The 24,774-nt window shown below is 29.1% G+C and overlaps 2 protein-coding genes across 4 annotated transcripts; both read left to right on the top strand.

The window, feature by feature from the left end:
- The first annotated feature begins 5,458 nt into the window (after nt 1–5,458).
- LOC105139160 (3-hydroxyacyl-CoA dehydrogenase family protein) lies at nt 5,459–10,868 on the top strand. 2 transcript variants are annotated; one of them, XM_011045519.1, is made up of 5 exons: nt 5,459–5,495; nt 5,616–5,872; nt 9,673–9,894; nt 10,057–10,169; nt 10,410–10,868. In XM_011045519.1, the coding sequence occupies exons 1-5, from the start codon at nt 5,486–5,488 to the stop codon at nt 10,774–10,776; spliced, it is 969 nt and encodes a 322-aa protein (XP_011043821.1). In that variant the 5' UTR covers nt 5,459–5,485; the 3' UTR covers nt 10,777–10,868. The 2 variants fall into 2 exon arrangements, with proteins under 2 accessions (XP_011043821.1, XP_011043820.1); XM_011045518.1 differs by lacking the exon at nt 5,459–5,495 and having other exon boundaries at nt 5,515–5,872.
- An 8,676-nt stretch (nt 10,869–19,544) lies between these two features.
- LOC105139159 (early nodulin-like protein 1) lies at nt 19,545–21,091 on the top strand. 2 transcript variants are annotated; one of them, XM_011045517.1, is made up of 3 exons: nt 19,545–19,856; nt 19,964–20,457; nt 20,506–21,091. In XM_011045517.1, the coding sequence occupies exons 1-3, from the start codon at nt 19,679–19,681 to the stop codon at nt 20,920–20,922; spliced, it is 1,089 nt and encodes a 362-aa protein (XP_011043819.1). In that variant the 5' UTR covers nt 19,545–19,678; the 3' UTR covers nt 20,923–21,091. The 2 variants fall into 2 exon arrangements, with proteins under 2 accessions (XP_011043819.1, XP_011043818.1); XM_011045516.1 differs by having other exon boundaries at nt 19,546–19,856; nt 19,964–21,091.
- Nucleotides 21,092–24,774: the final 3,683 nt, after the last annotated feature.

Here is a 24,774-nt window from a genome sequence, read left to right as displayed (position 1 = left end):
AGTGTTATACAACATAAATCTAGATTAGTCATTTAACAAGTAAAGTATTAAAGAGTGAACAAGATAACAAATATAAAACATGTTAGTATTAAACATTAAGGTCTATGTTAGGATTACACTATACTTATTCTTACGCCATTAATATAACATTTTCACCTTGACATAATAAACTTAACTACAATAATGAAAGAAAGAAAAATAAATAAACAAAATATAAATATAAATAAGATAAAAGTTAACTAAATAAAGGAAAGGAAATGAAAGGCATAAACTTGATATTAATGAAAGCTAAAATACATAAGCAATACAAAGAGAGAAAGCAAGAGCATGATCTTGATCTAGAAACCAAGATGTCTAAATACATGGCAACTGCCTCATTTTATAGGCTAAAATTAAAAATTATTGATTTGATGACTAATTGATGAATGAATGGTCAAATCTTGACTTGATGACAATACTTATCTTCTCTTGTCTGTCCAAAATATCATTGATAACGTTAGAATTGGAACCATTTGAACATGAAAGTTCTCGGAAATTGTCACCTCTTTCCAGGAAAAAAAAATTAAGATTATTTGGACTTCTAGAACTCCAAATATAGGTTAAACACTAAATAGTATTCGGGCTGCAAGATAGATTCGGACTTCTTCGTTGTTGCTATAATTTGGACTTAAAAATGGCATTTTTAAATCCTAGGCTCCAAATACTGGTTTTTCTAGCAGTGTTTTTTTTTTTTTTTTTATCTTAGTGTTCACTAAATACAGCTCTTGTTTTCTCAATTAATTTAATTTATTGCCTTTAGGGGACATATTCACAATGATTTTTTTTATTTTTCTTATATTTTCTTCTTATTATTTAATATTTAGGATCGTGACCTAGTGCTTTTTTGACATTATATAAACCAATTTTCTAAAAAGAATACAAAAATAATAAAAGTCTTTCTTTAAAAAATAGATTAAATATTTTGTTGTATATAACTAAGTCTCTCAAATAAAAATCATATTTTTATAAAAAAAATAAAAAAAATACATGGCATGGTTTAACATTTTCTAATATACCAAAAATTCAAGAAAAATACTTTGCGCGCGCGCACACACACACATATCCTTGCATGTTTTTTTTAGATTTAATAACATGTTTATAAATCCATAAGAACTTGTCTTACATCTTAAAAAAAAATTATTTATTTTAATATCAAGAATTATAAACTTATACGAAAATCATATTCCTAGTGTTAAAAGAAAAAAATTAAAAAAATATATTTTTGGGCTTTAAAATGACTTGGTTCGACCTATAAAACCTTGGTTCATCATATTGTGATGGTTTTGCTTTGATTAATAGATTGATCAATGGTTAGAAAACATAACAGTATCTTAATAATCAGATAAATAAACAATGCATTTAATCTTATGGAGAGTGTACTACGAGTGATATTGTCTTTTTTATACATAATTGGTCCTATTATCCAGATTTTGAAAACTAATTAAGGTTCCTAGTAATCAAAATATTAGGTGACAACTAAGGTTCCTAGTAACCAAAATATTAGGTGACAACTCCAAACCATATTAACCGATAAAGAAAAAGAATTTCTTATTCTTTTCACCTACACTTAAGGATCCTGATTCAAGAGAACGATCATCGCAATACTATGCATATACAACTTGGGCATTGGGGGCAAGGTAGTTTTTTACTATAACACAATTGTCTTTTACAAATTAGATAGGGTCAAAGTAGTAATTTTATCTTTTTATGTACAATACAATTATTAATTTAATATGTCTACTACTAAGGAACATTTTTTTATTTCAAGTTTTTTAAATAGTATAATTATTTTGATGTTTTTCAAGACAAAACCAACAAACTCTCACCCAAGGGTTTTTTTAAAATATCATATTACAATGATTTTATCATAAATTTCAAGGGTGCTCAAGGGCATTGTTGTAAATTATATACATTAAATCTAATTTTTTTAAAAACAAATTGGTGAGTAATGATGGCTATTTGGCCAACAAAGATCGCCTTTTAAAGTAGTGTTTGAAAGGTCTTGTTGCCCCCGACATAATAGAGCAATGCCTGCCCCTCACTCATATTAGGTTTAGAGTCCACAACCATTAATTTATTTATTTCTCTCTCTTCCACCCTTGAAATTCTTATCAACCCTTCAAAAAATCAGAATAGCTCCTACATTTTATTTTATTTTTATCTTTTTGATTATTATTTGTTTTTGTGAATAAGCTATAACATTATAAAATATTTTTAATTTCACCCCCTTTTAATTATAAGCTATAACATTATAAAATATTTTTAATTTCAACCCCTTCTAATTTTTAATCTTTTAGATTTGATCCTATTTTTTATTACTATTTTTTATTTTTAATAAGCTATAAAATTATAATTATTTCCTAATTTCACTACTTTTTATTTATTTATTTTTTTAAAATAATCTTCATTTTTTGGTTGCTATTTATTAGCATATTTAGGGTTTTTTTTACAATTCCATCCTTTTCAAATTCGATCTCCATTCTTTTTATTACTGTCTTTATTTCCTTGGCAAGTTCTTTAATTTGATTTTGTTTCTCGATTTCATCTTTCATAATTAAATTGGCTATGAATTAAGTTTTTTAATTGAACTTGATTAAAAGATTTCACAAGTTGTGAGTTTTACGGTTTGTTTTATATAGGATTAGTTTTAAGTTCATTACTAAAGTCACCGGTTTCAAAGGTTAATGTAAGTTGACTTGTTTTTTGTTCTTGTTTTAATTCATTTATTTCAATTTCATCCCTCAACATTTAATTTATTTGAAATTGATCTTCCTTCTTCTTTCTTTTCCTTTCTTTATATTGAGTTATCTTAATTATATACCCATGATCACAAGGTTTATGAATTAACCCAAGTTAACTAAGATTTTTTGTCATTGCTATAAGGTTAATTTTAAGTTTGATTTTAAAAGTTAACACAAATTAACTTTTTTGTAGATATTTTTTAAAATTAAATTATTTTAATTTTCTCATATAACATTTGATTAATTGAAAATTAATCTTTATACTTTTGTTTTTAATTATTTTCTATTGGGTTATCCCAATTATTTCTTTGGTACAATTTCATCCTTCATGGCTTTTTTCTTATAAAATTTTATCTCCATTCTTTTTATTATTATCTTTTTTTTTTAATTTGGCAAGTTTTCTAAATTGATAATTTATTCATTATTTTATCATTCAAAATTAAATTAGTTTGAAATTAAGTTTTTAAATAAAATTCGGTTAGGATTTCACAATTTTCATGTTCATAAAGTTTACACGTTAACTCAAATTGGCTCATATTTTTTTTTTATTTCTTTTCTTTTTCAAACACATTCACCTTGGTATCACAACGAGGTCAGAGATTTTGCATTTTGATTTGAATGGGCTCAGATCAAGTTTTTTTTATCCTTTTAAATTATATTTTTTTACATTTTATTTTTTAGAGCTCAAACTTCACCTCTTTCCTTTTTATTTTTCTTCTTGTGAAGTTATCATATTTTCATTTAATTTATTAGGAATTGACATTCAATTTTTTTTTCCTATGTTGTTTTATATAAGATTATCTCAACCCTCTATTTATGATCATAAAGTTTACAAGTTAACTTGGTTTAACTATAATTTTTTATTTTTTTATTTTTCCCTTTATTATTGAGTTTTTTCATAATCCAGCTTGGTTCAAATCATGTTTTTTTAACCCTTTTTTTATTTTCATTTTCTTTGTTTTTTATTTAATATTGTTGTATTGTTAATCATATTAATTGAACTAATGACTCGGATTTCAAATTATTTTCCTTGATTTTTTTTTTACATTGAAAGATTTTGTGTTGGTCTCACGATGAAGCATTGGCTATAAATCTAATATAAGTTATTTCATAAGTGCTAAGTAATATCATAAAACCTACCCTGGCATGGCAATATCATAAAACCTACCTTGGCATGATAGGTTAACCTAGCAATATAAAATCAAACCTGAGTCACTCACTCAAATAGTTAAACAACAAGTGAGCACTCAAATTAAAAATAATAAAAGATTAAGCATCAAATAAAGTGGATTTTTATATCGTTCCATTATAATGAGTTTGTGAGGGAAACATACCAAGATACACGTTATTTCTCAATGATATCAATCACAACATTTTGTTCCTCTCTATATATATATATATATTCCAACCACCTTAATTTTTGACTATATGTTAAGACTATCTAGTATAATACATGTGAATGTTTTTTTTTTAAGTGTTATTTTCTACATACATACATATATAATATAGTCCATGTAAATGTTTTTTTTTAAGTGTTATTTTTTACATACATACATACATAGATAGTCTTAACATATAACCAAAACTAAGGTGGTTGGAATATAATATATATATTCCAACCACCTTAGTTTTGGTTATATGTTAAGATTATTTAGTATAGTCCACGTGAATGTTTTTTTTAAGTGTTATTTTCTATTTATATAAATGAGTATTATTTGTCATTTCATATTATAATTTTTTTTTAAAGTGGTATTTTCTATTTGCTTAAACTAGTATTGTTTGTCATTCCATATTAAAATTATTATTTATTACGGTAATGACTTTTATAAAAATAATTGATTGATGAATATATTAAAGAAAACATTTATGGGTGGGTATAATTGATAAATTTTATAACATATAAGATTATATTAATAATTTCTCATTTATATACAATTGGTTAAGTCAAAGAAAGATAAGGCATAAATAAAAGATAAAAAATTAATTATGTTTGATAATTATGTATATGATAAAATAATTGTTTCTGTATTTTTTTGGTTTGATGATAAAAAAAGATATAAAAACATAAAAATAAATTATTTTATATTATTGTCAAACTTATATATTTTAGAAAATAATTAGATATTATTTTATTTTATATTGAGTATTCAAATTAATAATAATATAACAACTCTAATAATAAAACTCATACCAATTTGAATTTAAAAAGAAATATAAAAATGATTGATTCGACTTGAATTAATAAAAAATATTGGTTGACCCATGACCCATAGTAAAACTCATGTAAAAAAATTCTTTGATTTTTTTATATAAAATAATATTATTTTAATTATTTTTGAAGAAAAATTAGGAGATTAGCTTCCTCAAATTTTGTTATATAGTTTGATTTTTAAATTAAATTTTAAAATTATAATGATAATTATTTTTTAAAATATTTTAATTAGATAATTTAGAATAATTTTTTATAATAATATTTTAAAGATAAGAAATAAAAAACTGTTGTATATAGAGACATGTATTGCCTTATTTTTTATCTTAAAAATATAAAAATTATTTTAAAAATAAATATATTTTTATCTTTAATTTTTTATATATCAGTAAAGGAATCATTTTTCTCAGGAAAAAACAAGAAGAAAAAGCTAGGTTCGGCGCCGTAAGGTGGAGGTAAAGTGATAAGACCTTTCCATTTTTGTAAACAAATATGTATGATTCAAAAAGAAAAGAAAATCATCCCACGCCATCCCATTAGATTGGTTTAGCACCTGTTGAGATAAGACAAAGAAGACGCCTTTCGAATCTGTCTCTACGCCAACTGTTTAGAAAACATGCTTGGAGATCCTCTTTTATCAAGGGTATCAAGAGCGGAGCGACCAAAACCATTTATCATTGAGGAGAGTGAAACAAACATGACGGAGATCAAGGCTGTAGGCGTGGTGGGCAGCGGCCAAATGGGCTCTGGTATAGCCCAACTCGCCGCCGTACACGGGCTCGATGTGTGGCTGCTTGACACGGATCCCGCTGCTCTCTCTAGAGCCACCAAGTCTATCACCTCTAACATCCACCGTCTCATCTCCAAAGGCCAACTCTCCCAGGTAATATTGATCCACAGAATAAAAGAAATGAAGAAAAAACAAATACCCATTGTTGCTCCTCCTCCTCTATTACTGTTACTTTTAGTACTGAGTTGGTTGTCTATATGTAATCGTGAGGAATTAACTGCTTTATGCCTAGCTTGTTTGGTTTAAGTTTCACAATTACGTAGATGAGGTCTAGAACTTTGAGTAAGATTATTTTAACTTGTTTATCATTAATTTTTGAGTCAAGAAATCGAACGACTTGATTTTGGGTATTACTTTTATTTGCAATAATAACAAGAAATCGAAATGAAATTTAAGATTTTTAATCTTTAAAAAAAAAAACAAAAGGGATTGTGATTAGATGAATGATTCTTTCAATAGTTGATGGAAGTAGCTGAGATTAACATATTTTTTTAGTTAAAAAAAGAATTCTGTTATTTTTCTTAATTAAATGAACTTGTTGGATATTTCATGGGAACTCATGTGGTATTGTTTGCCATGCTTGGATGATGCCAAAATGAAAAAAACCCATATTTTTTATAAAACTTTTATCTGTTGTCTTCTTGCCATCGATACTAGATTTGTTTATTTGTAATAGTAGGTAAAATTTGTAAAAAGAAAATCCAAAACAAAGGGACTTAAAATAAAAGGGACTCAAAACAGGTGAGTCGAAAATATATGGCTCTAAACAGATGAGCCTGAAAAAGCTTGAAAAATACTTCTTCTTTTTTTTAGTATCACTTGATAGGTAGTAGAATACCAAAATAGTCATCTTCATTATCATTTCCAAGGGAAATGACAGTAGATATCAATCCGGATGAGCTGGATTGGGATAAGATCATTTTCGAGTCTTGGCTTTGTATAATATTTTGAACTATTTGTAGGTATTTTTCTTCAGTTCTAGCAGAGGCAAGGAGAGCTGTCGTTTGAGCCTTTCTGGCTAGAAACTTTGATTAATGATGATGATCAATGATGGGAGCTGTCTGATGTTTTTGTAACCATTCTGTAATAGCTAATTTGGAACTTTTAGATTCACCTGTAAAGGTATCCTACCATTTGATTTTGAATTTACGAACAAGAACTGGATGTTCGTTTTGTAGATTATAATCATAGAATCATGAACATACCCACGACACAAAAAATTTTGTACAGAAAATGAGCAGAGAAGAGAACTTCCTTTCAGAAGGAGCTGGTTGAAAATTATTTTCGAAATGGAGGTAACCGTTTTCAACCAGAGGATGGTCTTTGAGGTAGTCAACATGATAACCATAGTAGTCCCACTATTGGAGGAACCAGAGGGGGAGGTTTGTAGTGTTCATGTCATTTTGGAAGTAGAAAAGCCAAGAATGACTATGATTTGTATTTTGTAAGAGAAAGGCATTGAACCATGCCTGTTGGTAATTCCAGTATGTATAGGAAGTATTGAAGTCCTGGGGGTTTGTACGGAAATGTATGAGGAAGGAAAGAGGTTGATGTAAGGGTTGTCATCAGTCTTTAGGTTAAATGACTTTGTTAAAAATACATGTAGAATATGCCAGTTAGTATGCCCAAAATGAAGTTTGAAGTGTTTGAATTTGACAGAATTAGTAATCTCAAGGATTGTGGTTTGGCTAAATTCCGGGGTCTGTAGTACCAGTTTGAGGGGAAAATTTTGGAAGCAGCAATGGAAGGGTTTTCATGATAAAATCCTTCTTCTATAGTTAAAATATTTTGAAAAGTAGTTTTGAAAATATATTTGGATTTGGTTTTTGAAAAACTAGTTTTTTGTAAAGAAAGGATGGGTTTTTAAGTAGAAATGCCTCTTTGAGGTTTTGAAAATGGTTTGGAAATATTACCTGTTTGAGATATAGAGTCATCGGAGGTTTGTTGAGACACTTTTTGTAATACCAGTAGTAATTCTAGTGATTTGGATATAGTGTCAACCATTGTTGAACTACGTCTGTTTGTACCTGTTGGGGTTTTGTCGTTTCTTCTTCTTCAATAACTATCTCATACAAGGATTTGATTGGTTTGACAGCTAGGATAGCTGAAGACATGAGTTTTGTAGAGGGCTTGGGGCTTTCTGGTTTTGTAGGCTTGGTTTAAGGTGCTTTGCCCTTGTCTTTGGCCTTTACTTTCAGAGGCATTAAGACTTGTTTTGAAGGAATTCTCATGTTAGGAAATCTTTAACCATCAAAACACACTTACAACATATATATAGCAAAAAAAACTCCTAGATGTAAATTGAAAAATTTTATATATGCATTTAATTAAGCAATCCTATAGCCATTGTGTAAAGTAATGGAAAAAAAATTCATCAACAATAAACAAAAATAAAATTGAGAAAACCAAGCGAAAAATAAAGGTCAAAATATCTAACATCGCAATATGAGTAATTTACCTGGTTATATGTAATGAATTTCTCTATCAAAATAAATTTGTAATGTAAAAATACATAAAATTTGTAATTAAAACTGACATACAAATAAAATTTATTGAACAATAATTTATATATATATAACAATGCAAAGATACACATAACATATAAAATTTATTGATCAATAATTAAAAAAAAAAACAATGCAAGGTTGAACATATGAAAATTCTTATCAAAAAATTAATATTAAAAAAAATTAATCTATATAAAATTAAAAAAACCACAGATGAATCATCCATATTTCTCTAAAAATTAAACATACCCAATATCATTTAAAAATAATCATAATTTAATTACAACATAAACAAAAAATTTATTTTAAAAAATATACACAAGTAATTCATTATTTTAAAAAAAAAAAAAACAAAAAAAAAACAGGTTTGGTTAGGTGCTGCAAGGCCTGGTAAGCTAGGCCTGTCACCCAACCCAATAAAGCAACAGCTCGTGTGTGGACCTACAATGGACCTACAATGCTAAGCCCAAGGGTGAGCTTTTATTCTTTGAAAAAGTGCTTCATTGACTCAAAACATATAGAAAACACCCTAAAAACTTTATTAAATCATAATAGAAAACACCCCAAATAGTTAAAGAAACAACCCGTCGCCTAATAAAACCTATAATCCAGCCACTGTGGTGGTCGGAAAAACAAGCTTTGTTTTTTCACCTAAAATCTCATTTCCAATTTATTTTTTACTCAAAACATATAGAAAACACCCTAAAGACTTTATTAAACCAATCCATGGCTACCAAAAAGCTAACAAACCGATCTAAAACTTGAAATCCACTAGAAATAAAAATTCTTTTCGAGCTCAGATCTGTTGTTTTAGTCGTTTTCAAGGTAAAAAAAGAAATACCTAAATTTAACCCTCATTATAATATGGAATTTTTTGATACAAAAATCAATTGTTTTGGTGGCTGTAATCTTCCCTAACGACCACCTTTTTTCTTTAAATCGGAATCTAACAACCCCCTCTTTCTCTTCCCAATAGAAAAGGACTGAAAAAATAAAAAAAGTAAAGTTAGGTATCAAAATAGATTATCTTGAAATTCAAGGGACTGATCATCTAATATTAAAAAATTTAAGGAATTAAAATGAATGTTTATATGGAACTTTCAACTCATCCCCCATGTTACTAGAGAGTTTTGCTCAGTCTTTCAGCTTTCAATTCAATCTTTTTTTCTAAAAAATATATAATTAGAGGCTAATTTGGCTCAAAATATGCTCTAATTCTGTCCAGTGTTTTTTTGTTATGGTAAAAGGTTGGTGCCTTTTAATTTTTGTTTTAATTTTAATGTCATGCTGGATTGCTGGTAGAGATATTGACAAAGAAAGAAATTTATTAGTGTAAACTGATATATATTCTAACCTCAAAGAGTTTCTTTTAACTCCACTTGACAGGCTGCAGGTAACGATGCGTTGGGCCATTTACGGTGTAGCTCAAATTTAGAAGAGCTGCGTATGACAGATATTGTCATTGAAGCTATCGTGGAATCCGAAGATGCGAAGAAAACATTATTCCTTGAACTAGATAGGATAGCAAAAAGTTCTGCCATTTTGGCATCCAATACAAGTTCCATCTCCATTACCCGCCTAGCATCTGCAACTAGCAGGCCACGCCAGGTTATACTCAGAATATGTTTCTTGTTTTTAGCGAATGCTAAGGACATCTATTAACAACACTTGCAAGAATCAAAAAAGAAGTTCTTTTAACTTTAGATCATGTATATTGCGTTGGTTTTCACAGAACGGGATTCTAACTGGATAAAAAAGTATCATCTGCAGGTGATTGGCATGCATTTCATGAATCCTCCTCCTATAATGAAACTGGTTGAGATTGTACGCGGTGCAGACACATCAGACAATACATTTTATGCAACCAAGGCATTGGCAGAGAGGTGACCGGAATACCTCCTCCTATGAAACAACAGCACCTTTCATTCCTCTTATGTCCTCCCCTCAACATTCTCCTGCCAAATCCATTTAAATAATTATCTTCTTCATTTTGAATTTTTTTGAAAGTAAAAGCAAACCAGGTCCTCGTTTGCTCTTCCCTCCACCCTGCTCGTGCCTTTTTTGTAATGTATTAAAGAGTGGTCTAACATTTATTTTTATCTCGATCACCATTAACTCTGCAGGTTTGGCAAGACAGTGATATGCTCTCAAGATTTTTCAGGCTTCGTTGTAAACCGGATCTTAATGCCAATGATAAATGAAGCATTTTATGCTCTCTATACAGGAGTGGCAACAAGGGAGGATATTGATACAGGAATGAAGTTAGGAACGAACCATCCAATGGGTCCTTTACAACTTGCAGATTTCATTGGACTGGATGTATGCCTGTCGATAATGAAAGTTCTTCAGACTGGCTTAGGGGACAATAAATATGCTCCATGTCCACTTCTTGTGCAGTATGTTGATGCGGGTCGTCTTGGACGAAAACGTGGTATTGGTGTCTATGACTATCGTGCAGCTGAGCAACTAAAACGATCTGCTCGACTTTGAACTCACTGAAAATTGTGAATTGTGAGACTCGCACTGCAATGCCTTTCTAATTAAGTTTGTGTTTGGTATTGTGATTTATAATGTTTTTTAAATGTGTTTTTTTTTATAGTTGAAAATATATTAAAATATTAATTTGATGTTTTTTCAGAAGATATATTTTTGATACGCATCAAACAAACAGAAGGGACTGTAAGTTTAACAAATCATTGTTTCTTTTGTAAATAAAAAGTAGCTTTCACAAAAAGGGGGTGAGATACCCCAAAAAGAGGAATATTGTGCTGAAAGTAATAAAGCAGGGGATAAAAGTCTAAGATTAATAATGTTATCCCAAAATTCGAATGATTAGAATGTGATGCACTGTGTCTTGATTATTTTTACTTGCAATTACCCTGCTTTTTATACAGTTCCATGTGATGAATTACTGAAGTAGCAATACAGAGTTATAATAATGTTGCCAGTAATGTATCCTTACTGAAGTTTTTTGTAAGATAGGTGACTCGAATTCTCACGAAAATTGCTTGCTTGCCTTCTGTATCACTTCAAGCAATTTAATGAAGGTTTGTTCAGTGGTTAATCTGGGAACTTTGATGGTGGTAGTTGTGCTTCAATTTGTGAATGAGCAATGCGATCTCAGCATGCATGGAGGTCTTTAAATTTCTAGAATTTTTGTGTTTGTAGTAGTAATCTGATCCGAGGCAGCAACTCGCGAGGGTCTGATCTTTGAAGCTGGTGGCACAAGCAGACATGAAAAACGCATTATGGATTGAAAGTCACATGCCTTTTCCCAACTTCTTTTCCTTTCAGTGGTGGAGCATTTGCATGTGGCTAAACCCAAAAACAGACGAGAAGAACTGCTTTCTAGTTCATAATAGCCATTATACTTCGGTTGATTATGTTTCTACATTGTCCATCAAGCAAAATCAAGTAAAAAAACTGGGGACATGGCCAAAATCTAGGTGTATTACATTTATTCTACTCTAGAAAAAACAAGAAAAAAGATTGAAACTTTAACCGCAAATGTAAAATATGTAAGGACACAATAATGGTTGCCAGCTTGGAGTTTTTAATGAGAGACAACGAAATCAGAAGGATCCCCTGAATTTCAACGTAAGTGGGCTAGAGATGACCCACAAAGAAGAGACTGTTACTCTATTAAGTTCATCCTCGCTCATGGGCAGCCCCCACCACTCAACAGTCCAAGGCTGGCATTATTTGTTACGTATCTTCTCTATTGAGAGTGATTGATTTGGAATCCTATGGAAAATAAAAAGAAAAAGAAAAAAGTAAGAATGAATGACATTATTTAGATAAGAAAGGAGATAGAAAATCACAGCAAAGGCTAAGACGTTTTTTACAGGGGTTTGGGAGAAGTTTGGAGAGAGAAGGCGTAAGTTAGCAATGAAGTTCTTGTTCCAGTGCCCTTGCTGCTCATGTTTCTGCTTCATGAAGCCTAAGCAGGGGAAACCAAAGGTGAAGGAAGTTGCCAAGGTAGCCAAGGTAGAGGACGCCAAGAAGGTAGAGGATGCCAAGGTAGCCAAGGTAGAGGATGCCAAGAAGGTAGATGATGCCAAGGAAGAGAAGAAAGAGTAATTTATAAACTAAATGCAACTACAATGTTGATGCAAAATATTTGATCTCCTTTTTTAGTGTATGCAGGGCTCTTCTTCCTGCTTGCTGGTTGTTCTCAAGTAATTTTCATGTAGCATTTCCCCTCCAATCCATATGAAGTGCCTCTACCTTTAATTTCCATGCATGGAAATAAATGTTACGACTACATTTTGTTTTGCCCCAGTTAAAAACAATGTTTCATGTTCTGCTTATATCTGCAAAATTGCTTGCAAATCTCTTTGTTCCACGAACAATTCTGGGATATTTGGTGTAATCGAGCACGCTCTAGAGTTCATGCATGCTATGCTTGCAAGGAAGTGAGGAGATACAAGGAGTGAGGTGCTTGCTCAAGCAGAAAAAGAAAAGAAAAGAAAGCTTGACGAGATGTTAGTTTTTTTTTGCACGTTGTTAGCCTGCGCTCCTCAGCCCTCATTGCGGCGTAATCAAGACAGTTGTTACGAGTAATGTAATTTAATTAACCAATATTATTAGAAGCACTGCAATTTATTTATTTCACCCTTCAACCCCCATCATATATTGCATTGCTTTTTCTTTGGAGTTATTTGTTACATCTTGCTTTTTTTAGAAATAAATAAAAAATTTATTTGTAATTAAATTAACTCATCTTAATTATATTCAACTACTTAATTGAGATTAGGATTAGTGTTTAAAAGTTTGTGGCTTTTAACGATTAAATTAAATATAAAAGGTTCATTCGAATTTCATTTATATATATATATATATATATTTCAATCTCATCCTTATATATATTTTTATTTGAATTTCCGTATATCTTATTTTCTGGCACAAACGCTCCCACGAGGACTTGGCTTACTGATCGTATACCGGCCACTGAGCTTCTTCAATAAGTTTGAAATTATTGAAATTCTATGATTTCAGTTTTTTTTTTTTAAATGGTGGAGGTAACATCATAAAAATTATTTTTTAAAATATATTTTGTTTAGAAATATATTAAAATAATATTTAAAAAATTATTTTTAATAAAAATATATAAAAAATAATTTAAAATAAAAAATAATTTTTTTAACAAAAAATAAATAAACCGTGAGGCAACTAAAGAGTCTCGGGTTTTATATCTTAATAAACAATATCTCATAACACACAAATCTTATGTGATAATTTTAGTTATTAATTTTGCTTTTTAGAAATTATTAATTCCTATATCATAACCACTAAAATTTTATATAATCATTAATTTTTTTATTTTAAAAAATTAATTGAGATGTTTGGATTTTAAAAGATTAGTTAAGATGCAGCGTTCTAGAAATTATTAATTCCTGTGTCACAAACTTTAAAATTATTAAAATCTTATATTATTAATTCTTGTATTATAAATTTTAAAATTACTAAAATCTTATATAATCATTAATTTTTGAATTTTGAAAGATTAGTCATTAGCGGGAAAAAAAACCTTGTGTAATTAATTACTGTTTGTATTAATTTATTAATAGAAAATTAACATTTAATTGGTTTGGTCCAGAAACCAAATCTGCCCCATTCGGTCCAACCACAGTAGATTAAAACATTCAATCCTGACGAGTGTTCAGAATGTCAAGAGCCTGGGTGGATAAAGTAGGCCGCCCGGCCCATTATCACACAAAAATCCAGCTGCCAGTCCGGATTCCTTCTTTGGTTATTATATTTTTAGATGAATTTCTTTTATATTGAGATTAAATTGTTTTTCAATCTATCTTAAATACGTTACCCATATCTAATCTCAAGCACTATATATATATATCAGTTTTATTCTTCTAATGATATTAATTCCCATAAAATAGGTTTTTTTTTTTGTTAATTACACAGAGCTTTTACATAGTTTGCTCTTTTTTTTAATCTCTATTCTTCCAGAAATTATATCACACTTTACATTCTTATACGGATCACCAAGAAAAAATCAATAAAAAATATTAGATTATCTATATGATTATCATTATATTCCATACAATAACTAAAGAGCCATCACAATATTAATATTATAACTTTGTCATAAAACATATAATCACTATTTTTTCCATTAAACTAATACTATAAATTTATCAAAAATTAAAAAAAATCTCCAGTGGTTTTTCATCCAACACTCCATTTGCAATACAAAAACAACCTTGTAATTAAATTTATTTTTGCATTTCATTAATTCTCTTATTCAATAAAACATAATCACTTTGATTGATTTAGGTTATAGTTAGGTTTGTAGTGTTTTCATATAGTTGCATGATTTACAATACTCGGCCTCGATCTCTCTCTTTGACATAAAAAAAAAAAAGAGAGAGAGAGAGAGGATATTTTTGTGTATTTCCGCATGCATGACCTAAGGTGCAGAGATGATTCATTCACTTTGACTAATTTTTTTTTTTTTTGGATCTTGACATCCCGAGTCGATTGAAGGTGCTTAAAAGCTTTGAAGTGGTTTTAAAAAGGTAGATATGAAGCCCTCCATTGTAGAAATAGGTTTTGGAAATTGATTTGATGATTTATTGTTTAAAAGAGAATTGAAATTGATTTTGAGATTTGATATACTTTTAATGAAGTTCTTAGTATAATTTTAACCTATTTTATGTGGAAAAAAAGAGATAATAAACCACTTTTGAAAAAGAAAATTCAAATGTTTGTGCCTCATTGAAAAAAGAACAAAAAATAATTAACGATGCGTCATCTTCTATTTGTTGCTAGCTGCACAACGTATACGTGCTTTCTTTGTGTTTAAGGAGTGTTTTGGTAAGTAAGCGGATTTTAAAAAATTAATATGTAAAGTAACTCAAAAAAAAAAAAAAATTTAGCATAGCTGAGAGAGTCGCACGTGCCATCCACAACTTGCATTTTAAAGATAATATCTGCAACTTCTCTAACAGAAGCATACAGGATAATCTATTCTTCTATCCATAGTTTTTAAACCCGGCCCGGTGGCTGGCCCGGTTCAAGGCCCGGGTTCCGGGTTCCGGGTTTTGACCGGGTTCCGGGTTTTGACCGGGTCACCGGGTTTTGACCGGGTCGAACGGGTCGGCCGGGTCAATTTCTATTTTAAAAAAAATTCAAAATGACGTCGTTTTAATAAAAAAATAAATAAAAGTCAACGGGTTACCACCGGGTTTTGTCGGGTCGTCCGGGTTTCTGGGTCAACCCGTCGGGTCGGTCGGGTCACGCCGGGTCATGACTTACCTTATTTTTTCATCAACCTGGCCCGGTTCCAGCCCCGGGTCGGCCGGGTCCCGGGTCAACCTGCCGGGCGGGGCTGGGTTTTAAAACTATGCTTCTATCTACTCTTTACCAAGAAAATAACAATTCACACAATTACAATAATTAGTTGTATATTAATCAAACATAATTCACATAAACAACAAATAATATATTAAATCACAAATAACAAATATACACTAAAATTTAAAACAATATAATATTTTATTAAAAATTAAACTAATTATACATCTATTAATAGTTATCATAACATATAATAATATGCAATTATATCTAATAATCTCTTTATTGCTCATAAACTGACGTGGGATGCTTGTGGACAAGCCAACATGTATCCCTAACACTCCCACGATAAGCAATCTCATATTTCACTAATTCTGCTTCAAGATCCTCAACCTTCCTAATCCCTTGAAATCCGCCATGACATAGATTGAGCGGGGCGCTGACCAAAATATATCTTATCTCATCGACACTTTCATGAATAGTTATTGCTGCTTTTCAAGCTTCTCGTACCAAGTAATTAATTTATATATATATGCATTAAAAATCAATTAGTAATCATTATTCACAAAACACTATTTTGGTATTTAATATATATAAAACAATATTGCATACCAATCGATTTTGTCTCAAATACTGGGAGGTATAGTGTATCAAGTTGCATGAACGTCTCGGGAAACATGACTAAGTCGGTATAATGAAATGACACGTAATAGATATTTATCATGTCATGTAGGTATTTATATCATTCGTAGGTTATAGCTCCTCAAAAACATGATCTTTTATAGCATCCTACAGATCAAGATAAGATACATGAATTACTAACCAATTTTCCTTGCGCTTATCTTGATGACCAACATTGTGCAACTCTTCTCCAATATCAACATAATCTCATATATGATGAGATAGTCTAAATTATCACATTACACGATCTGAACAATGCATCTCAATAATGTTGAAGCAATACAAAAGGGACTTATGTTAACCAAATGTTAGATCCCTCATGGCATATAGACAAAACTAAAAATATCAATTCATCTATATATGACATTCACATAACCTATCAAAACATATAAAATAGTTATATCAAATAATCAATTGAAACTAAATAATTAATTTTAAAGTGACAAAAAAATAATTCATCTATAATATATACTTGATTCTCCATGGCAATATGGAGTAGATGTCATAATTAACCAAGGTTTTATGTTAATAATTTCTAGCACAAACACTTGTCTATTATCATTACCATATAACCTAGATAGATTATTTGCCCGTGATGCCTGTGTAGTTCTCTAAAAGTTACTTAGAAATCAGGTTAACTCCATACTAGAAGAGTTTCTTCGTCTAGGTTTACTATTTAAGTAGAGCTCAAACATATCAATCTCATTAATTCTAGTAAACCCAAACATTAAATTCACACCCTTGTCACTACATATTAGTACATCTACATAATAGGCTTAACTAACCCTAGTTTGCAATATCCTCCAAGTAATCTTAACTTCTATTTCAAATATATTCTAGCTTCTATTTCAAATATATTTCAAATAATTTAATAATCTAAAATTCTCGATAATTTTATTAAGGGACATGTCTGCTGTAGCAATTAGAAATTCATGCCTTCCTCCATTATAAGCGATATTATTTTTTATATTGACAATGATGACATCATGAAAGGATAGCATTTCTAAATTATTAGACATTTTATTAAACAATACAAATAAACACATTTATATTTCATTAATATCTTAGGATTAAATAAAGTGCATCAATTATCAACAAAACATAAATTGATCGGCGAACACCTATATTTATCAAATTAATTGGCAAATACCTACATTTATTAAATTTTGATACTATAACAAAAATTATCAAATAAATTCATGTATCTCATAGCTAGTATTATTATTTTATACAAAATTCAATATAATTCATAATTTAATGTAAACCAACACTAAATTGCTCATTTCATAATTTTTTTAATTCATAATCAGCAATAACAAAAAAAAAACATGGCTTTTTTAAAAAAAAGACCAAACTATCAACTAAAAATATATCTAATTAACTTAATCCATAATTTAACCTAAATTAATATTAACATTGCAAAGACATAATTTTATTAATTCACAGTTAGCAATAATCTAAAATAATTTATAAGTAAACAAAATAACATAATTATATATAATTCACAACTTCAATTACATCTAATTAATCTAATTTCTAATTCAAAACCCTAACATTTAATAAAATAAAATTACATCTAATTAAACATAAATTACATCTAATTAATTAAGAAAAAGTATTTAGTAATATCCAGGAGTGAAATGTGAGTGGTAAAGGTAACCGGTGGTGGCTGGTTTGGCTGAAAAATCAAACACTTGCCGCTGATAGATAGAGAAAGCTTGACTATTGCGGGTTTTGCTAGAAAAAGAGGAGTGTTTTAGGGCTATTAAAGGGTGTTTTTGGTGATAAAGAGAGATCTTATCTAGTGCTGAGAGGAGAGGAGGGGGAGAAAGAGAAAAGAAAAAAAAAAGAGTTTTTAATTCAAAATTTTCAATTAAAAATATTTTAAAAAATAATCATACAATTCCAAACCAACATAAATTTAGTAGAGGTCGAGCTTGACTTATGCATAGGCTAGGCTGGCAAGACTAGCAAACAAGTCAGGCCCGCCTCCTCACCTTTTTTCTTTTCAAAATTCTTTCTTTTTTAATTTTACTTGTTCTATCTTTAAAACCATTTATTCTCCTTCTATAAAAACTGATTATAATATATTTTTATCATTAATTTACGTGTCTGTAGAATAAGTTGGGGTTTTAATTTGGAAATCTTAATACGAATGTTCAATAATATATATAACTAGAATAGAACATATATGAGTTTCATTCGTCTGAATAAATATAAAATATATAAGGAATTGAGATTCCACATATGAAGATTTAGAATTCTTGCTAATAATTTATATTTGGTTAATTTGTGACTTTTTCATGTAATGTGTTTTTGTAAAATATTGAAAATTGCTAAATTAAATTAAATTAAATTCAAGAAGTACGTATTTAGATATCCAGTTACATACAAATCATTGCTTCGTATAAAAATATAAAAATCTGAATATTGTAAGAACTAGCAGCTGGAATAATTAGGTCATTTAATCATTAATTACTGGTTAGTTAATAGATAATTATAGAATACTTTTAAATTTAAAATTTGAAAAAACTATTATTTAATTAAATCTTCATGTTTAAATAACTTATGTGAAAATATTTTTTAAAAAAAGCTGTTAATCCATTTTGCAATTTAAAAAAGCTGTTAATTTATTTTGCAATATTAAATTTTAACAAATATAATGTTACGAGCATAAAATTATCGCACAGTGAAGTAGTATTTAGATATCCAGTTACATACAAATAATTGCTTAGTATTATTTCAATTGTGTTTTCTTATATATTTTTTATTATAAAATCAAAATAATACATGATAGGGAAGCATTGATTTAAATAGGTAATTGCTAGTGTTTAGATTAAGAAAATATTTATGATTAAGAAAATGTAAATAAACATTGGTGATTATTAAGATATTAGTCTTTTTTGTATTTTTTATTAGAGAAATTATAAATAATTAAGAGAACATAAGACATTTTGTTTTTTTCTTTTCTTTTTTATACCTTGGTAATTGTTTAGAATTCATTGAATTTTGTAGAATTAAAAACTATTTTAAAAAAATATTTTTGATATTTATGTATCACAATAATTTAAAAATATATAAAAAAATTATTTAAAATAAAAAAATTATTTGTTTTAAAAAATACTTTTAAAATGCGCGTGTAGAAAAAGAGATCAAATCAAAGCCCATTATTTTAGCCTTTTAGTATACTGTCAATCTGACACGCTTAGTACACTTACTACTGCATTTATGGAAGGTTCTATATAATTCAACATTCACAAATCATCATTTACTTTCTTTTTAGTCTCCAAAAAGAACAATCCCAAAAATCTTTACCTTCCATTTTTCCTTTCACTGTATATATCAATAGAGAAGGCATACACACCATTAGACTCGTTTTTCAATAATTTCTCTCAAAATGGAGTCTCGAAGATGTCTCTGCCTCTTGTGGGCTTTGCTTGCTTGCTACTTGTTCACTTCCTCTGCGGCCTATAATAGCTTCTATGTGGGTGGCAAAGATGGCTGGGTTACAAACCCCTCTGAGAGCTACAATCACTGGGCTGAGAGAAATCGATTCCAAGTCAATGACTCTCTTGGTAAGTCGTCCTTCTTTTGGCAATTGAATTGTAATTTTTAACCATCAAGATTCGATTTTTTGAAAACCAATTCCTGGTGTTGGTTTTTGGATTGATTTATTTTGTAGTTTTCAAGTACAATAAAGGGTCAGACTCTGTGCTGCTTGTGACAAAAGATGATTACAACAGTTGCAAAACGAAGAAGCCCCTCAAGACCATGGGTTCTGGTTCCTCTGTGTTTCAGTTCGACAAGTCCGGTCCCTACTTTTTCATTAGTGGAAACGAAGATAATTGTCGAAAGGGGCAAAAAATGATCGTTGCAGTCCTTTCCGTTAAACCAAAACAAGCCCCTACGCCGGTGTCACAGCCCCCAGCCATGTCCCCTAAAGCTCCATCCCCTGTAGCGCATAACAATCCATCTCCAGCGCCATCAAAATCTCCATCACCAAGTGCAAAACCGCCAGCCTCGTCTCAAGGACCATCATTGTCACCTATCTCCCCACCACCAATTTCCAAGACTCCAAGCGGTTCTCCGCTCGAGGCTCCAGGTCCATCGCAAGTGCCTGTAAAGTCTTCACCACCGAGCGCTAATACACCGACATTGGCTCCATCACCAACTAGTAACGCTCCGACTGGGCCAGTGGCTGCAAAGTCTCCATCACCGAGCGCCAACACACCATACTTGGCTCCGTCACCGTTTAACGAGGCTCCAACTGGGGCTCCAGGTCCATCACCAGTGGCTATGACACCACACATATCACTAGTGCCATCAGGGTCACCAGCATCGGCTCCAGGATCAGAAATCTCTCCATCTCCTTTGACTAATCCCCCTGCACCTTCACAATCACCAGAATCTCCATCTCCATTGGCTAGCGCTCCTGTTGTTTCTCCAATCCCAGCAAAATCTCCATCTTCATCAACTCCAACCCCAACACCCAAGTCAAGTTATATGCCAGCAAATTCACCCAACTCCAGTGGGGCAGACCTTGCCCCTGCTCCTGCTGCTTCTTGGGTTGCAACACCTTCAACTGTCATGGTGATTATGGCTTCTTTTCTTATTGGTTCTGTCATTGGTGTCTGGCCTTGAAGAGAAAATCATCTGTGTTACAAAGTTTTTTTAAGTTTTTGGCCTTAATTAAGTTTGATTGCAGAAATTTATTAGAACATGGGTGGATTTATTTTGATATATATGTATGATCATCAGTCCTATTATAATTTTGATTCATCTGGTATTATTTTGATAGGATGTTTCTCTCGATTTTCATTTCTTTTTCAAAAAAAAAAAAATACTCTTTGCATTAATTGTTATTGTCTGAGCTGTCATTGTCCTCGCTGCATGTTGAATTGTCCATTGTTTTGATCATCATGATCATATAATGTTTTGATGTTTTTCTTTCCATTCGTTTATGTCATTATTTTGCTACTGTATCTTTAATTAGTTGTTGCTTCGTATCAAAACCTTTATAATTAATTATATTCATAATCTTTAAGAAAGTATCCCAATTTTTGTCCTCCACGTGTATATAATGTTAAACGTTTTTTTTTTTTTTTATGGATTTGAATTAATCTCTTTGGCGTTGAGTTCTTATAGTTTTATTAATTTGTACAGTGAAAATAGCCCTTGTTTACCAAACCAGCTCATAGTCTAGGAGTGTTGCCGGCAAAAGAGGTTGAACAGTGTTTTATTTTAAAAAATATTTTTAAAAAGTTATTGTTTTTATATATTTTTAAATTATTTGATATATTAATATTAAAAATAATTTTTTTAAATAATAAAAAATATTATTTTAATATAAAAATATATTAAAATAATATTTTATTATTATTTTTTTAAACACCTCTGAATAAAACAAATTCCTAAAATATGTTTTACTTTCCATGAAAACTATTCTTTTTTATGTTAATACCGTGAAAGTAGTTATTTCTTAAGTTTTTAAAAAATAAATTTTTTTTAATATTTAATAATATCATAAAATATAAGTTAAAAAATATTTTTACTTATATTATAAAAAATAAATTATAACATTATTTATTAATATTTTAATATATATATATATATATTGTAAACATAATATTATAGAAATATAATTCTTTTTTTTGAAGAACATTGAAAATAATTTTTTTATGATATTTTAATTTATAACATAATATATATGATTTAAAATATATAATTATTGTATAATATATCATGTTTTGTAGTCTAACTTTTTTAAAAAAAAGTAATCATAGGAACTATTGAGAAATTCTTCATTGAGAAATCTCCTCAATTATTGCTACCTCGAGGTCCACCAAGATCATAAAAGTTTAAAAAAAAGTAATCATAGGAACTATTGAGAAATTCTTCATTGAGAAATCTCCTCAATTATTGCTACCTCGAGGTCCACCAAGATCATAAAAGATGGAACCATAAATTTGGCTCTTTTTTTTGCCGACTCTTACACGCCAACATTTCCTTCATGTCTCCCATTTATAGCTTTCCCTTTCTTAGATAAGCTCCATAAATACCCTAATTTCTCTCTCTCTTTTTCTTTCTATATTGCGTCCCCTCAACAAATATCTTTCCTTTTTTTTTTTCTTGAACACACCACTAATATCTTTTTAAGGAATATGTCTAATTAAAAAAAAAGTTGATTTACTAAAAATAATTTACTCGGGGTAAATTAAGATTGTGTAGATGGCTAGACACCAAGTTTTATTGCCGAACACCATTGTTCATAATTATGTTGAATATTTAGCAAGGGGAAAATATTCCCTGCATTTTCAGTGGATATTTGGTGACCAATAAAAAATTGATTAAAGGAAAATGTTTTAATAATATATATAGTTAATTTAATAATTGTAATAATTAATTAATAATAATAATAATTCTAGTGAGAGATTTTATTGTCAATTTTCTTATATATATCATAACTATTCATGTACTAGAAAATTGACAACACAATCTCTCACTAAAATTATTATTATCATCCACCAACTTTACCACCCCACCGTCAAGTTATCATTATTATGTTTTTTTTGTTTTTTTATTAATTTTTATTATTTAACTTAAAGAATAATTATATATGGAGAATTTTTTTTGTAAGTAAGGATATTTTTTTCTCGTCTTTTTAGTAGTCTAAATATCTATAAATAACTTTTTATTCTAAAATTCATGGGAGAAATATTGAATTGATTTTTTCTTAGTGGTTAAGAGAGCTACTTGCAAAAAAAGGGGTCCAAAGTTCACGAGCTTGTGGTCAAAGGCTATCTTCTTGTGAACGAAGGCTGAAGGAGCAATCATTGCGTTCCTATGTATAGCTTCAAACATGCCAGATGGAAGAGATGGGATCAAGAAAACGACCAATCAGTTTAGGATAACACGTCGCCAGAACTCAGATTCATAAAAATAAAATAAAAAATAAAGAGCTACATTATAATTATAATTATAAAATACACTAAAAGATAGATTTCGTGGATTTGGATATTGCAGCTCAATGTTCATGCAGACTCAGTTACACTATAAACTGCGCTTTCTATTTCTACAGTTTTTTTTTTTTTAAAGCGCTTTCTATTTCTACAGTTTTTTTTTTTAAAAATTTTTTTGATTAATATTCAACTTTATTTCTTTACAAAATCATTCTTTTTAATTTATATTAACATGGTGTTTACTCACCGACAAAGATTCGGTAGATGTTTCCCAATTTTGTAGTGGTGAGTTCTGTTCCAACTAAATTACATGTTTTAATAATTACTACTTCTATAATGATTAGTGATAATCGTAATCCTTATTTTCTCACGCCTATGAGTTTTGCAGTTATAAGACGACTTTCTTTATAAGCAAAATAGCATTTCACCATGCTAACGAGACTCAACTGCTACGCTGCATGTATGTATTATTTTTTAGTAAAATATTTAGATATTGTAAATATTTATTTTAAAAAATTCAATAATATTCCCACCAACTGAACAAATTGGTTTTATTTGAATTACATTGAACAAAAAATATATATATAAAATTTAGATACGATGTATGCCAATCAGAGTAAGTATGGTAAACATGTAATTTAGATATTAAAAAACGAGCTCGTTCGGATTAATCTTATTAACTCATATCCTAAATCATGAAATCTGGATGATATAATATAAAAGAAAATTTTAAAAAATCACAAATATATTTTTTTAAGGAAAAAACAATGCCAAACATTGATATCAAAAAAGAAAATAAGAAAAAAAAAAGATGTTAGCCCATGATACTTTTCAAATTCGTGACCTAGTTTATCATATTTGAAGTACTATACATGAAAAAAATCATGAAACTCAATCTCTAAAAAATAAAATATGAAATGATAAAATTAAAAAAAAATCACATAAAAAATTCAAAATACAAAATAGCTATTACAAGAATAAAAGTTAAAATCAAAATAAAAAATATATTAAAGGGAAACAACAAAGTTTCACTTTAAGAGTTAAATTGAAAAAAGAACAAAAACATTAACAAAAGAAAAAAATCAAAAGAATGAGGATAACAAAAAAACACAATAAACTATTAACTTAGATTAAATGATGAAATTAAAAATAAAAGTTGTTAACAATAAATAAAAATATAATTGAAAAAATCAAGAAACAAAGATAGATTAATATATTTAACATTGCAACACATATCATTTATCCTTTTGTATTTAATAAATTTACTTATTAAAATCATTTTTAAATACAAATCGATACACACACAAATTTAATGAAAAAAATAAAAGAAAAAAATATACTATGCAAGATTGTATATATTAAAAATATTATAAAAAAATTTAATCTGTATAAAATATATAAAAAAAACACAAATGAATTATATTAATCTCTTGAGAAATTAAACACATTTAATATCTTATATCTAATATTTTATTTATCCCATTGTATTTAATAAATTAATACAATAAAAGAAAAACATAAATTAATGTTTGTA

Source organism: Populus euphratica, unplaced genomic scaffold, assembly GCF_000495115.2.
Source record: "Populus euphratica unplaced genomic scaffold, PopEup_1.0 scaffold139.1, whole genome shotgun sequence".
Classification (NCBI taxonomy): Eukaryota; Viridiplantae; Streptophyta; class Magnoliopsida; order Malpighiales; family Salicaceae; genus Populus; species Populus euphratica.
Note: the sequence above shows the minus strand (reverse complement) of the source record. Positions and strands in the feature narration are given on the sequence as shown.